We start from the raw sequence: 14,040 nt of genomic DNA on the forward strand, positions 1-14,040 counted from the left end.
ATGCTTCCCTGTGCTTCTCCACAGCATCGCTGGGTTCAGGAATGCACATTTAAGGGATTCAGGAACACGTGTTTAGGGGGTTCAGGAATATGTGGGTTAAGGGGTTCAGGAACACGCATTAGGGGGTCGCATCCTCGCCCCCAGCAGCAGCTGGCAGAGGGCTGGGCTGTCCTACCAGCCACCACCAGCCCTGCAAGCCCTGCTGGCGGTGGCCCAGCTGTTCCGTACACCCCAATCCTACACTCAGGGGACACAGGGAAGGTGTTTTACCAGTGGCAGCTTTCCCCCATCCCGCAAGCAGCCCGTACCCCACTAGCCCTCCTGCACCCCACTATCCCTCCCGTACCCCACTGTCCTTCCCGCACCCCACTATCCCTCCCATACCCCACTAGCCCTCCTGCACCCCACTATCCATCCCGTACCCCATTATCCCTCCAGCACCCCATTCTCCCTCCCGCACCCCATTATCCCTCCCGTACCCCACTATCCATCCCGCACCCCACTATCCCTCCCGCACCCCGCTATCCATCTCGCACCCCATTATCCATCCCGTACCCTATTATCCCTGCCGTACCCCACAATTCCATCCCGTACCCCACTATCCATCCCGTACCCCATTATCCCTCCCGCAGCCCGGCGCGCCCCGTTACACCCACGCACCCCTCCCGGCCCTATCCACCCTTCCCGGCCCCGTTCGCCCCCCCTGCTCCGGCCCCGGTCCGGCCCCTTCCGTCCCGCTCCGCTGCCTGCCGGGACGCGTAGTCCCGCGGCTCCGCGCCGCTCCCGGCCCGCTCCAGGTCCGCGCTCGCCCCCGCCGCTCGCTCCGCGCCCCGTTCCTGCCCTCCCCGCTCCGCCTGTTGCTCCGCTCCCTTCCCCGCTCCTGTAGCTCCGATCCTCCCATTGCTCCGCTCCTCCGCTTGCCCCGCTCCGTCCCCGCTCGTCCCGCAGCTCGGATCCTTCTGTTTCCCCGCTTGCCCCGCTGCTCTCCCCGCTCTCCTGTTTCCCCTCTCCTCCGCTTCCCCCTCTCCACCTGTTGCCGCTGTCCCGTCCCGCTCCTTGTCCCGTCCCGCTCCTTGTCCCGCTGCTGTCCCCGCCGCCCGCGCCATCCCTCGGGAGCTCAGGCTGGGTAAAAGCCGCCGGCATTAATTACCGCAGCTCAGGAAAGGGATGAGCCGCTCGGTAATCCCGCCGGGGCAGGCAGAGCCCGGCTGCCCGGACTGGCATCCTGGAGCTGCCGGGTTGTTCTTTTTCGCTTCTAAACCGGAAATTGGACAATCTCACGGGGTCAGGCGGGCGAGAAGCGGGGCTGGCGGAGAGCTGGCGATGCTCCCGAGCTGCTGGCTCCGCCGGGGTTTGGGGTCTCTGAAAGGATCCGCGGGCTTTCCGAGCGGGGAGGTGTGTGACGCTGTCCCATGCCCGTGCCTCGCAGCTCCGCTTTGAAACCAGGGTGAAAGTCCGTCCTGGAACACAACTCACTGACGGGCAGAGGGGTTGAGCCCTGTACCCCATCCCTGGCCCACCAGTGTCCCCAGCCACTGGATGAAGGGTCACATGGGTGGTTTGGGCACATGGATCCCTGTATGGGGGCAGGTTGGGGTTCGGGGTGGGCATTGTGTGCAGGAAAGGAGGGGAAAGGCCTGGAGCACCCTGAGCACTCTTCCTTCCTTCCTGGCCTTTGCCTCGGCTCAGCCCTTCCTCCTTTCCAGCCTGGCTCCCTGGCTCTGTCCTGCACTCTGCAGGCTCCCCGGGGCTGTCACTCCAACCCACTCCCTGCAGGTCCCCCCTTTGCCTGCTGCTGCCCTGCAAAGCCCAGGTGAGCGATGGAGGGAGAGCCCACCCTGCGCCTCCGTGTCTTCGACCTCAACTGCTGGTGAGTCCAGAGTTCTCCAGGTCTTTGCTGGGCTGAGTGGGTGGAGATGGGGACACCACGCTGGGAATGGGGTCCCATCTTGGGGTTACCCTTGTGTCACCTTCATTTTGGGGTCACCCCGCTCCCAGCCCCAGAGGGTCATGAGGTGCTTGGCTGGGTAATGTCTCCTGTCCCCTCTGTGCTTGTTAGCCCTGGAAAAAGTCCCCATTTGCACCCCAACCAACGATGAGCTGCCTCAGTTGTGCAGGAAGGAGAAGCTGTCCCCAAACAGCATAGCTGCATATCCCCCTTGTCCCCACGGCCTCACATGGCCCTTTCCCCCTCCCATCTTTCCCATCTGCATCCTGCTTTTACTGGCGCTGGAGCCCTCTTTCTCTCCCTCATTTTGGGTCACACTGTGCCCTGACAGCCCCCATCACCCGGTGACTGTCACCCCTCTCTGGCAGGGCCATCCGCTACCTGAGCAAGCGGCGGCAGGAGCGCATCCGGCTCATCGGGGACACTCTGCGCCGGGAGAGCTTTGACCTGGCACTGCTCCAGGAGGTGAGGGCAGTTCGTGAGCCAAATGCAGCCATTCCCAACCTGGCAGATGAATGCGACAGTTCTCAGCCCATCCCACTGTTCTCCAGGTGTGGAGCGAGCAGGACTACAGTGACCTGATAGGGAAACTAGCAGGCTGTTATCCCTTCTCCCATTATTTCCGCAGGTGAGGAGGGCAAGGTCAGCCCCTACCAGGGCTGTCTTTGGGGCCGTGCCAGGGCTGTGCCATGTCCTTGGGGTTTACCACGTGTAGAAACCAGTGTGGGTGCTTTTGGTCACCTCTGTCACCGTGGGACACCCCATGCCTGGGTAGTGGGATGCTCACACTACGATCCAGGCATCTGGGGAGTCCTCCTGGCTGAGGGCTAGGGGGAGGCAGAGGTTTTGGGAACCACATTTCCTCACTGTGCTTTTTCCCTCCCACAGTGGGGTGATCGGCAGTGGCCTCTGCGTCTTCTCCAGGTTCCCCATCCTAGACACACTCCTCTACCAGTACTCGCTCAATGGGTACCCCTACATGGTGAGTGGGGCTGGGGGCACATGGCACCGTGGTGTCCATCCCCACAGAGCCTCAGTAGCCCTGACCTGCTCTTCTTCCCCTCTGGCAGCTCCAGCACGGGGACTGGTTCTGCGGGAAGTCCGTCGGTCTCGTCATCATTAAGATCTCAGGGATCATCTTTAATGTCTATGTCACCCACGTGAGCATCCCAGGGGGGATCTGGCATGGGGGGGACAATGGGGAGGAGGGGAATGAGTGGCCATACCCCTCTTTTACTGTCCCCTTGCTTTAACCACTGCTCTCCACCCTCTGCCCTGGAGTATGCACTGATTTATTAAAATATCGCTCAGGCAGCGAGGGCAGGGATCCACAACTTGGCTGTGCAGCGGGGTGAGCATTCCAGGCTCTCCCCAGGAGGGTGACATAAAGACAGATGGACTGTTTTAGAGGGGTTGGTTGGTTTGCAGGGAGCCTGGGGGCAGGGCAGGTGTCAGTCACAGCCCCTTTGCTTTCCCTCTCTCTGCAGCTGCATGCTGAGTACTGCCGGCACAAGGACACCTACCTGCCCCACCGGCTGGTGCAGGCCTGGGAGCTGGCACAGTTCATCCGGTGAGCAGCTGCAGGGTGTCCCCTTGCAGGTCCCCAGGGTCACCCCTGCCCCTGGGGCTTTGCACTGCAGAGAGTTCTCATTTGCACCGCAGAGAGTTCTCATTTGCACCAATCCCAGCCAGGAGTAAGGCTGAGAAGCGCTGGGCAGGTCCTGGTCACTCCAGTCTGGTGCAGGGCACGGCAGGGAAGGACAGCCATCCCTGTCCCCACAGACACACCTCAAAGGCAGCAGACGTGGTGCTGCTGGGAGGGGACCTGAACATGCACCCTGAAGATCTGGGCATCCGGCTGCTGCGGGGCTGGACGGGGCTGAGGGACTCCTTTGCTGAGGCCACACACTTTGAGGTGAGCTGAGGGGCTCAGTGGGGTCCCAGGGGCACCAAGAGCCCCCCACCCACCCAGGCTCTTGTCTCAGGGCTGTAAGAACGGCTGCACCCTTGTCCCTGACAACTGCTTCACTGACAGTTCAGAGCTGCTGCCCTTCCCGCTGGGCATCCGCATTGACTACATCCTCTACAAGGTAACAGGGTTTGGCCACAGGCTGTGAGTAGCAGGGCTGAGGCATTGGTGTGACCCCCTTGTCCCCTTGCCCAGGCCACCTCCAGCTTCACGGTGAAGTGTGAAGAGCTGAAGACCACCATGGGGCCAGCGCCAGGCATGGACATCCCCTTCTCAGACCACGAAGCTGTGATGGCAACACTGCACATCCAGAGGCGGGGACAGGCTGAGAGTGCCACCCTTGACACAGCTGGTAAGTTGGAGGGCAGGGGAATATACTGATGGAGTTGGATGGAGTTCTTTGGGGATGTTTCTCCTTGGGGTGCTGCTTGTGGAGAGCTGCAGAGCAGTGGGGATGGGGAGAAGGGTATTGGGGTGGTATGGGAGGGCATAGGAATGGTATATGGGGGTCCCACCCTGCTGAGGCTCCCTGTCCCCGCAGACCCAGCACTGGCAGATGTGGTGACAAAGGCACGGACAGAGGTGATCGTGGGGCTGCAGGCGGCGCACCGGCAGCGCTACTCCTCGGGCAGGATGGCCGTGCTGGCCCTGCTGCTGCTGCTGCTCCAGGCCGTGGCTGCACTGGGCACGCTGGCTGGATTGGGGGCAGAGCAGCCCTTCCCCAAGCTCTCCTTCTGCCTGCTGGCCTTCCTCGCCCTCGGCATCCTCGTCCTCTCCACCTGTCTCCACCTCTTCCACACCATGGAGGTGAAGATGCTGCTTGGCACAGAGAACCAGATGTGGAAGGCACTGCAGGAGCTGCAGAAGCATCCCAGATGGCTGAGGTGAGGCTGTGGGTCCCACAAGGTCCCCAGATGACTCCAGGTTTTAGGTGACCAGCACTGCAGCCAATGCAGTAGTTCAGGTTCAACAGCTGCCTCTGGGTAAAATTAAGATTTTTGGGGTAGATTCATTGCACTGACCCCTCTGAGAACCACGATGGAGGCAAATTTTTATTGCTGTCTTTTAAAATACACCCTTTTGTACATGGAGGGACCCACTGGCCTGGCTGGAAGGCTTGAGAGGCTCAGGCTCCCCTTTCCTGGCATGGCCTCAAAGTGAACACTGGTGACTGCTCTGGCAGCCAGTTTTAACTCAGACTGAAAATAAAGGCATTATTTTAACCTTTGGCACCAGGTCAGGGGGGTTTTATTTCAAGGGAAGGGGTTTGCAGCAGGATGGGAAGGCTGATACAAACACAGGGAAGGCTGGAAAAGGTGCTGAGGGAAATGGCAGGATGAGGGCTGAACACAGGGTGGTGTTGGTAACAGGAACCTATGCCTGGGACCCCCATCCCCAAAACGTCTGGGGCTGCCATAAGCACCATTTGGTGCCACCTTGCAACAGCCAGGGACTCCAGGGGTGTCTGAGGTCTGTGCAAAGGCCAGTGTGGCATTGCCAAGCAGAAGAAACCCCAAAGGGGCAAGCAGGGCACAGCTGCTGGTATCCCTTGTCCTCAGTGTCAGAGAGTGCTGGTCCTGAGCACAATTCCCTTAGGAGCTGCTGGATAAAAAGCTCTTCCTTGGCCCAAGGGGCTCATGGTAGGGCTCTGACCCTGGTTTCCTGCAGCAGCTGGGGACAGCGTGGACGTGGCATCCAAAAGCAGTGGTGTAGAGTGGCAGGATCAGCCCAATCTGTTTGTCACTGGTCGCCACTTGTACAGCCAGATGTCCCTTGAAGAGATAAATGGTCCAGGCTGGGATGGATGCCCTCAGTTGGGAAGGATGTCTGAGGGTGGCTTTGAGGGACACTCCTGATGGTGTCCCTGCATATCTGGCATCTGCCCTGTGGCTTGCCTCTGGTGGCCACAGTCACCTCCTTGCTGCCAGGAGCCACCACAGCCCCCTTTTGCAGTCTTGTTTCCCAGCAAGAGCAAGGCAAAGGCAATCCAGCCAGGCACAGGAATGCTCTCTCTGTACCCCAGAGCTGAGTGCTTCTTGGTGTCTCCTCATGTGGGCATCCACCAGTGGGTCTGACCCGTCTGTGACAGATTTTGGCAAAGCAGGGTGCTGGATTTGCTGATTTGCTGCAGCAGCTGCAGGTGCCTGCGGGCAGCTGGGGCATCACCACCTCCAGAGGTAGCTCAGAGTGATGCTCAGCCTGGGACACACACACACACTCACACACTCTGCTTGTCCCCCCAGGGAGGATCTGGTGGCTCCAGGGCTGTGTGGATCAAGCCCGCAGCTCACTGAGCCGCTTCTCCTCCTGCATCTGGATGAGGACATTGCGCTTATTCACCACCTCCACCAGCTGCTTCAGGGTCTCCTGCTCAGCCTTGAGATCCTCAGGTGTCTTCAGGTTTTCTGTGGTGCAAAGGGCCTGAGTAGGGCTGGGAGAGCCACAGCCCTGACCTGCCCCCCGCACCATGAGAAGGGATCCTCTCCCTGGCACATGCTGGCACTCACCCTCTATGTTCATGTAACTCCGGAGCTTCTGGTCAAGCTGACACTGCTGCTCCTCCAGCTTCAGTTCCTGCACGCTGTGGGGAGGAAAAGGGTGTGCTGGGTACTGGGTTCACAGGGGACTGGGGTGAGCTGAGGCAGGGAGCATCCCCCAAGCCTTACGCGATCATGAGGTCTGACTCCTCGGTCATCAGATTGTTCTTCTTCTGGACCAGGTATAGCAGCTGGTTTGTCCACTGTGTCTGCTGGTCAGCCAGGCTCTCTGCAGGACAGGGGAATGGTGAGCAGGGTGCAGACCTCGTTGTGGTGTCACAGTGCTCCATCCACCCTGGCCTTACCATTCTCATCCCGGAGTAACTTCTCTAGCTTGGTGCCTTGCTGCTCCAGTTCCCGGAAAGTGACCTCGATCTCCTCCAGCCGTCTCTGGATGGCCTGCAAGGGAAGTGCAGCACTTGCCTGCAGGCACCTGCCAGCATGCGGCCACCAGCAGCAGGATGGAGGAGACAGTGCCACACTGGGGACCTGGCTCTCCCCTGTGGGATTACCTGGGCTCTGCAGAACCGCTTCATCTGGTCTTCCCTGGCCCGGCGCGCCAATGTGCGCTTCCAGGTGGGGTATTTCTCCTCTTCCCCCAGCTCCAGGCCCTGTGAAAGGACAGTGGCACACCAGGGGGGTCAGTCCCTGCACTGGACACCTCCTGCCTTGGCAACCAGGGCTGAGCCAAACCCAGTGTGAGAGGAGCAAGAGCCCCAGCATGACCTGTGCTGCTGAGGCCATTGCCACTTGGGGAAAATCCTCACCAACTCTTTCATGATGCCAAGGCCTGTGCCTTCCTCCTCCTTCTCTCCCTCCTCCTCCTCCTCTTCCTCCTCCTCACTGTCGCTCTCCTCCAAAGCTGCCCAACATAAGAGCTGTTTCAGGCTGGTTGCTCATGAGCAAGATGTGGGGGTACAGCAGGGTCCTGGAAGGACTGAGAGCTCTGCTCATCCGGAGACTCCAGCTCGTACCACCTACCTTTCTCCATGTCAATTTTCTCCTCCTCCTTCCAGATGCCTTGTCCCTGCCACAGGGCAGGGAGGGCCTCAGGTGCTGGTTGGAGCCGCAGACGAGCTGGCTTCGGTGGAGGCTCAGGCTCTGCTTCACTGGTGAGGTTCAGCGTGGACAGACTGAGCTTCTCCAGTGGCGTAAGGACAATCTTCCTCCTGCCCCCACTCTCCTCACCCTCCTCTGCTGCCCCTTGGGGCTCTGCTCTGGGAACCTCCTCCTCCTCCCTCGCATCCTCCCTGGGCTGTGCCAGCAGCTCCTGCTCCTCTGTGTCACCAGCATCTGCAGCGTCCTCTACTTCCCCGGGCTCTTCCCCTGGCTGTGGGGCTGCTGGAGTGGGCTGCAGTGGACTGGCTGGCTGCTCCGTGGGGCACACACATGGGCTCCCAGCATCTGAGGGTGGGTGGGCAGCAGCAGCAGCATCCTAGAGCAGAGCCAGAGCAGAGCGGGGATGCAGCACAGGGCCAGGCACAAGCATCCCCTTCCGCATTTTGCCTTTCCTCCATCGCCTACACAGGGATTTAGGGTGATTTACCCCATCAGGCAGCGCTGAAGCCTCATCCCTGGGCAGCTCCACGCTGGGTGGATGGGGGTAGTGCAGTGAGCAGTAAAAACTACCTGGGGGGAAGAAGGGGGGCAAACTCACATGACAACCCGCACGGTGGTGCAGTCCTGCCCCAAGCACCCCCTCTCCCCAAAAGCCACCTCACCATCCTCCTCGTCGAAGGCGTAGTCGCCCAGGCGCAGGGTGGCCCCGCAGCGCCGGCACTGGAAGCAGCTGCGGTGGAAGAAGCGTCCCTCGGCGCTGGCTCTCTCCAAGATGTACACACGGCGGCCGCAGAAGTAGCAGGCGTCACTGTTCTCCCCTGTCCTCTCCCTCGGGGGCTGCGGGGGGAGAGGACAGGCTGTGGTGGCACCGGGGTGGTCCTGGCAGCCACCCTGCCCCGCGGCTGTGCCAGCAGCCATAGGGGCACGGGGCAGGGCACAGCCCCTCTTGCAGCGCTGGGTCTGGGTGTTTGGGATGGGTGAGGGAGTGGCAAGTCTTGGCTCCGGAAAACCAGTTGAGTCAGGAAACAGGCAGGGAGGAGCCGGGAGGCTGTGGGCGTTCGCTTGCGCAGCCCCGGTGCCAGCCCTTGGCTTGGCCTGCCACCCCCTGGTGCCCTCCCAGTGCCCACCTGCCCCGAGCTGCACCCTCCATCCCAAGGTGACACAAGGACCAACCTGCCCTGGGTCCATCGTGCTGGTTTGTGGCAACTTGTGGGCACTGTCCGGAGTGTCTCCATCCAGCCCCATGACCAGCTACAAGTGACCCGAGGGCAGGGTCAGCCCCCCACTCTCCCCCCACAGCAGAGCACCTCTTGGAGCACCTGGGACAGACCCACCTCGGTGTCCCTGCGGCTCCTCTTGACCTCAGTGTCCTTCTGGGCACTGTCCTGCAAATGTAAAGGGGGTGGTTAGGGTGGAGAGGGGGACAGGGATTTGGTATGTCACACGGATTTGAGTGGGAGTCCCTCACCTGGGGGCGTTTGTGTGTCAGGTTCCGGCTCTTCTGCAGCTTGCTGAGGAAAAGGATGGCCCCTCGTGTGCCAGAGGGGGACAGTGGCTTCTTGCTGACCTCCTCCACCTCTGCATGGGACATGGCCATTTTGGTGGGACCCACCCAACAAATGGTAGCACCCAGCCAGCCCCAGTGAGGCTCAGGATGGGACAAATCCCCCCAAAATATCACACCTGGAGAGGCCTTGAAAACTTCATAAAACTGGCTGAGGTAGGTGATGAGGCCCAGGCGCTTAGGCTCCGATATGGTGGCCATCTCAGCACTGGAGAGGACAGGTGGGATGCCCAGCTCCTGCTCTGCTATGTCCAGCATCATCTGGTGGGTCCGAATGGCATCCTGGCGGTCCACAGAGTCAAAGTCCCTGCAGGGAGATACAGGTGCCATCAGGGTGGGCTCTGCAGGGTGGAGGGCTCATGGGGGTCCCAGGCACTCACACCAGGTCTGGGCGGAAGTGGTGGATGAGGGCGCAGAGGGCCAAGCCACTGGTCCAGGAGGTGGTGAAGTTGGTCACGGCCACGCCAGGGTATCCAGCTGTGCAATCCCGGCACCAGCTCAGCAACTCTTCGTAGACATATCCAGGGGCTGCTGGGGAGGCAGCTTATGTGTCCCCGTTCCACAGAGACCAGGGACACCCCCAAGTCCACCTCCTGCCTCAGCATCAGTGTTTTAACAGGGAAGGGATCCCATGGGAGTGACCCAAGACACCCCCAGAACCATTCCTGCCAGGCTCAGTAAATAGGTTGATAAAGCATCTGTCAATATTTCACAGCTCAGCATCAGTGTGGGCTGGAGGGGCACAGCCTCCTCCCCAGAAGGCAGCAGGGGGTTTGTGTCCCTTTGTGGGCCATGAGCAGAAGGGATAGAAACCAGTGGTGTCACCAGGACAGCCAGCTGGACACAGGGTGCAAGAAACAGGGATGGGGAGGAAAAGCAGGGCAGAAGCCACTTGGGAATGAACTGCTGGAAGGAATGGGGCTGCTGGTGTGGGGCAGGACTGGTTCTTCCTACCGGTGCTCAGCCGGTTGTCACTCCTCCTCTTGTGGTCCACCTCCACCATGCCCACGAGGTAGAGGTCCTTGACCTGCCAATAGGGACATGCCAGGGGTCACCACCTTCACAGAGCCAATGGCACCATGCAGGGAGCTGGCCCTGGCAAGGGGGACACTGGACACCCCCACACAACTCTCCAGAACCCTCCACCATCCACAATGGGCAATGCATTCAATGTCCTGGGGACTAATAGCTTCAGTCTCACACCCTTTGGGGACAGAAGACTGGGCAAATTAGCGTCACCCTGACAGCCAGGCAGGCTGGGCTGGATGGCTGTCCCCTGGCTGGGTACCTGGCTGGCTTTGATGGCCTGCAGGTTGATGTTGGGGTAGCGCGTGGCTGGGTCAATGCTGTACTGAGTGATGTTCTTGTTGGTGTTGTCTGGCGATGTCTGCGAGAGGCGCTGGTAGATGCTCTCCCTGGGTGCAAGGGACAGGGCTGGGGTCACTGCCACCATCCCCAGGTGCTCCAGAACCAGCCCAGTGGCACAGGGACACTCACCTCTCAGCCAGCACCTCCAGCGGGGGTGTCCCCGCTGCCCACCGCCGCACCATCCACGCTGCATCGAAGGCGGCGAGGAAACCCCTGGCTACCCCAGTGCCCAGCGGCCAGAAGGGCTGTGAAGGGAAAGGCAGAGCTGAACTGGAGTTGCGTGGCTGGTCGGGGCAGCTGGGAGGAGGCCGAGAGCTGCCAGGCTTGGCCAGTGATGAAAGAGGGAGCGGCGGCAGGACGCGCACGGAGAGCATGGGTGGCCGTCTCCTCCCCAGCCAGCACAGCTGCGTCTGGGGAGGGGTTGGGCTGCTCCTCCATCCTGGGCCAACCCCAAATCTCCAGTGGGGCTGGAGAAGGGGACAACCTCCCCAAAACACTAGTGGAATTTGGGGAGCCTCCCCAAGGATGAGGTGCACTTGGGGTGAGAATATACTGCAATATATAGGAGGGGGAATATACTGCAACCAGGGAGAGGGAAATGGAGACACGAGGTGGTGCTGCAGAGGAAAACTCACCTCCACTAAGCAGTCGCCCACCAGCCCCAGGAGCAGACGGCTCCCGTTGTGCTCTCGCACCAGAGCCGCGTTCTCCGAGCGTGTCATGCAGGTGAAGTCAAACATGTCGACGTCTGGCAGGTCCCGGTGGTTGAGGGCAAACTCCAGTTCAGGCAGGCAGTAGTTGGTGGAGAAGTTGGCAGCTTCTTTGGCATAGCTAAGGAGGGCATCCTGGTTCACGTTCTCTGGGGACAGGAGGCTCTCGATGTCCGCTTTGTCCTGCAGGGATGGGGTGAAGCTGGCTGGGGTGTGGGTGGTGGTGTTTGTCCCTCAGCCTGGGAGCACCCAGCCCTGGGGTGCAGCTGTGCCACTGTGCTCTGAGCCCCCTTGAAGGAATTGTCCTTGTGGCACAGACAACAGCTGCTGAAGCCCCCACCACCCTAGGGGTGGGCAGTCAAACCAGCACCCACAATTTGCATCCCACTTTCAAGGCTTTCAGCTGCCCCTTGCTGAAATCCCAGGGCCAGATCCTGCCCTCTCACCTGGAGGATGACCCCCTTCTTGAGCAGGCTCTGCTTCTTGGCCGTCATGACAAAATAGTGAGTGTCATCCTTGTAGTACACGATGTTTTCCAGGTCGATGCCTGGTGATGGGGAAGGGGCTGAGCCAGGGCCACAGGGAGCCCCAGCACTGGCCTCAGCCACCAAATGTCCCTTGCAATGGAGTACCATGTGGGGACAAGCATCCCATCACAGGGGACATCCTGGGGCTGAAGCTCCAGCTCCCTAAGGAGGGGACAGGAGCCCCCAATGCCCCCCATGGTGGGGTTGGGACCGCTGACCTGTTTTGTTGTAGAGGTTCTGGAAGAACTTCTGGTTGTAAATTCGGGCCACCCCACTAATCTCAGCCACCTCCACCTCGGCCCGGCTGTGGCGATTGATGAAGTTGGTGGTGATGCCGATGGCCAACTTCCCACGTGTCTCCTTCCTCTTGAACCCTGTGGGAGGGGAGAGCTGTGAGCCCCCAGTCAGACCCCATATTGCTCCTGAGGCTGCAGGGACAGCTGTTGTCACCTTCAGGCACAAATTTGCCACCGCCAGCTGAGATGAGAACATCAAACTCATAGTGGGTGAGGGGAGAGGAACTGGGCTGCAGCACAGCCCGCCAGCCACCTGCAGGGAGAGGGACAGTCATGAGTGTGCTGGTCCCCAGCGAGCAGGGAGAGGGCTGCATCTCGTTCCGCCCAGAAAGGCATGCCCTGGGATAGCAGAGGGATTGGTGGGCTCAGAGTGGCCACCCACAGCCCTGTCCTTGTCCCCAGGGATGCCACCCACGCCGCAGCAATACCATACCTGCCTTGCCCGTGGGGGGAACAAGGCCCTCGAACCGCACGTTGATGTGCACCTCCACCCCCAGGAGCAAAGCCACCTTCAGCAGGATCAGCTGGAGCTGCCGGATACCTGAAGGGCAGAGGGGTGATCAGCGCTGCACCCCCAGCTCCCTGGGGCTCCCAAGGGATACACAGCCAAGTCCCCCTAAAACTCACTGATGTGGTCCAGAGTGCCAGTGCAGAATCGCCCGTAGAACTTCTTGGCGCCCAGCGCCCGCAGGTCGTGGATGGTGAAGGGCCAGAGGTGCAGGACGTTGTTGCGGGAGAAGGAGTCGCGCTTCTCCAGCAGCACCACGCGGGCGCCCAGCAGCGCCAGCTCGATGGCTGCCCGCAGCCCGCAGGGGCCAGCACCCACCACCAGGCACTGCCATGGCACAGCAAGGGGGAGGTCAAGGGGTGGGCAGCCTCAGAGGAGGGTTTGGGTGAACCCCCAAGGAGCTCAGCACTCCCAAAGGCAGCACCTCTCCCCTCACTGGGTGAGGATTTTGCCCTCCCCGCTATTCCCCTTTTCTGGCTGATTCTCCCTGCCCTGCCCCTCCACCCCCCACCACCCTGAATCTTGCCTTCACCCCAGGCAAGGGCAGCAATTGAAGCACTGGGTGAGAGAACGTGCAGATCTGCTGCAGCTCCGACATGGGTTTGGTCTCCTGACAGCCTCTGCACAGCGATGGGGGACAGCAAGGCACAGCAGTTGGGACAAAAGCCATCAGCTGTGGGACAGGGAACAGATGTCCCCAGGGGGACATCCTACTTGGGATGCTCTTGTCTCCCACAAAGGTTCCTCAGCCCTGCCATGGGATGTCCCCAGTGAGAAGCAGCTGGGAGGAGGAAGGACGCTGCTGTCTGGGTGGCATTGAGATGGCATCATGCCATGGGGAGCTGAGCAGTGCTAATTAACATCCTGTCCCATTAAACTCCATCAACCTCCCGCCTGGCACATCCTGCATCCTCCTGGGATGAGAGCCAGAGTGTCCCAAGGGCTGTTCTCACCCAGGAGCCAAGGACACAGGGCAGGGAGGCACCCAAACCCCTCACCCCACATCCCGGGTACCTTGGTGCCAGCACAGGCTGTGCCCTGGTCGTAGTCCTTGTGCCCAGCTTTCTTATCCAGCTTGCTCCACAGGGCCTTGGCATTCCAGTAGTTGAGGGCAGCCTTGAGGCCGTGGTAGAGCTGCAGCCCACTGCCCTGCAGCCCTAGCTGCTGGCACAGCTCCACGAAGCAGCCCAGCACCTCCTGGCACTGCCCAGCACGCAGGAACCTCTCGAAGATGGCATGGGCCGGGTTGCCCGGCTCGTCGGCCGGCACACTCATCCCGTGTCACCCAGAAGCCTGGCAGGGGGACAGCAGAGGTCAGCAGGGAGGGAACCCTCCCGGATCCCCACCCCAAACACGTCTGATGCCAGACCTGGTGCCTCAGTGCCAGCTTTCCCAGCTGCAGGTGCTGTCGGGTGGTGATGGCACTGCCAAAATTGGGGAACTTTGGCAGAGGCTGGCGGAACTGTCCCCGGATGCTGCACCCAGAGAGCCACGGTGTCACCCTGCCACGGTGGCGTCAGGGGAGGGGATGGGGAAGGCTGTGGCAGCAGTAAG

At 60.9% G+C, this 14,040-nt stretch overlaps 2 protein-coding genes across 6 annotated transcripts; one reads left to right on the forward strand and one right to left on the reverse strand.

Moving 5' to 3' along the window:
- The first annotated feature begins 733 nt into the window (after positions 1-733).
- Positions 734-4,823, forward strand: SMPD2 (sphingomyelin phosphodiesterase 2). Of its 3 annotated transcripts, none has more exons than XM_085083039.1 (11): positions 734-797; positions 1,777-1,870; positions 2,317-2,413; positions 2,500-2,576; positions 2,837-2,930; positions 3,019-3,108; positions 3,436-3,518; positions 3,731-3,863; positions 3,934-4,038; positions 4,113-4,269; positions 4,459-4,823. In XM_085083039.1, exons 2-11 carry the CDS (start codon positions 1,821-1,823, stop codon positions 4,803-4,805), a joined length of 1,233 nt encoding a protein of 410 aa, XP_084939165.1. In that variant the 5' UTR covers positions 734-797; positions 1,777-1,820; the 3' UTR covers positions 4,806-4,823. The 3 variants fall into 3 exon arrangements, with proteins under 3 accessions (XP_084939165.1, XP_084939164.1, XP_084939166.1); XM_085083038.1 differs by having other exon boundaries at positions 775-797; positions 1,690-1,870; XM_085083040.1 differs by lacking the exon at positions 734-797 and adding an exon at positions 815-1,395.
- A 6-nt stretch (positions 4,824-4,829) lies between these two features.
- Positions 4,830-13,761, reverse strand: MICAL1 (microtubule associated monooxygenase, calponin and LIM domain containing 1). 3 transcript variants are annotated; one of them, XM_085083042.1, is made up of 24 exons: positions 13,501-13,761; positions 12,606-12,813; positions 12,412-12,519; positions 12,133-12,231; positions 11,901-12,056; positions 11,602-11,702; positions 11,081-11,338; positions 10,575-10,690; positions 10,366-10,492; positions 10,032-10,104; positions 9,458-9,605; positions 9,197-9,384; positions 8,982-9,091; positions 8,848-8,898; positions 8,687-8,764; positions 8,176-8,350; positions 8,001-8,083; positions 7,436-7,889; positions 7,222-7,316; positions 6,967-7,065; positions 6,760-6,853; positions 6,584-6,683; positions 6,425-6,498; positions 4,830-6,322 (listed from the first exon to the last, which is right to left on the reverse strand). In XM_085083042.1, the coding sequence occupies exons 1-24, from the start codon at positions 13,759-13,761 to the stop codon at positions 6,192-6,194; spliced, it is 3,387 nt and encodes a 1,128-aa protein (XP_084939168.1). In that variant the 3' UTR covers positions 4,830-6,191. The 3 variants fall into 3 exon arrangements, with proteins under 3 accessions (XP_084939168.1, XP_084939167.1, XP_084939169.1); XM_085083041.1 differs by having other exon boundaries at positions 9,458-9,608; XM_085083043.1 differs by lacking the exon at positions 8,687-8,764 and having other exon boundaries at positions 9,458-9,608.
- Positions 13,762-14,040: the final 279 nt, after the last annotated feature.

This window comes from Lichenostomus cassidix, chromosome 26 (genome assembly GCF_008360975.1).
Source record: "Lichenostomus cassidix isolate B80296 chromosome 26, HeHo_3.0, whole genome shotgun sequence".
NCBI classification, from domain to species: Eukaryota; Metazoa; Chordata; class Aves; order Passeriformes; family Meliphagidae; genus Lichenostomus; species Lichenostomus cassidix.

What these genes read in the sequence shown, in the direction of transcription:
- SMPD2 (XM_085083039.1), top strand. Translation starts at nt 1,821, where the DNA reads ATGGAGGGAGAGCCCACCCTGCGCCTCCGTGTCTTCGACCTCAACTGC. An exon ending in GTCTTCGACCTCAACTGCTG is followed by an intron (nt 1,871 to 2,316) that starts GTGAGTCCAGAG and finishes CCTCTCTGGCAG; the next exon opens with GGCCATCCGCTACCTGAGCA. An exon ending in TCAATGGGTACCCCTACATG is followed by an intron (nt 2,931 to 3,018) that starts GTGAGTGGGGCT and finishes CCCCTCTGGCAG; the next exon opens with CTCCAGCACGGGGACTGGTT.
- MICAL1 (XM_085083041.1), bottom strand. Translation starts at nt 13,761, where the DNA reads ATGAGTGTGCCGGCCGACGAGCCGGGCAACCCGGCCCATGCCATCTTC. An exon ending in TGACAACCGGCTGAGCACCG is followed by an intron (nt 9,609 to 10,031) that starts GTAGGAAGAACC and finishes CTGCCTCCCCAG; the next exon opens with CAGCCCCTGGATATGTCTAC. An exon ending in GGAGCCGCAGGGACACCGAG is followed by an intron (nt 8,765 to 8,847) that starts GTGGGTCTGTCC and finishes GGTCACTTGTAG; the next exon opens with CTGGTCATGGGGCTGGATGG.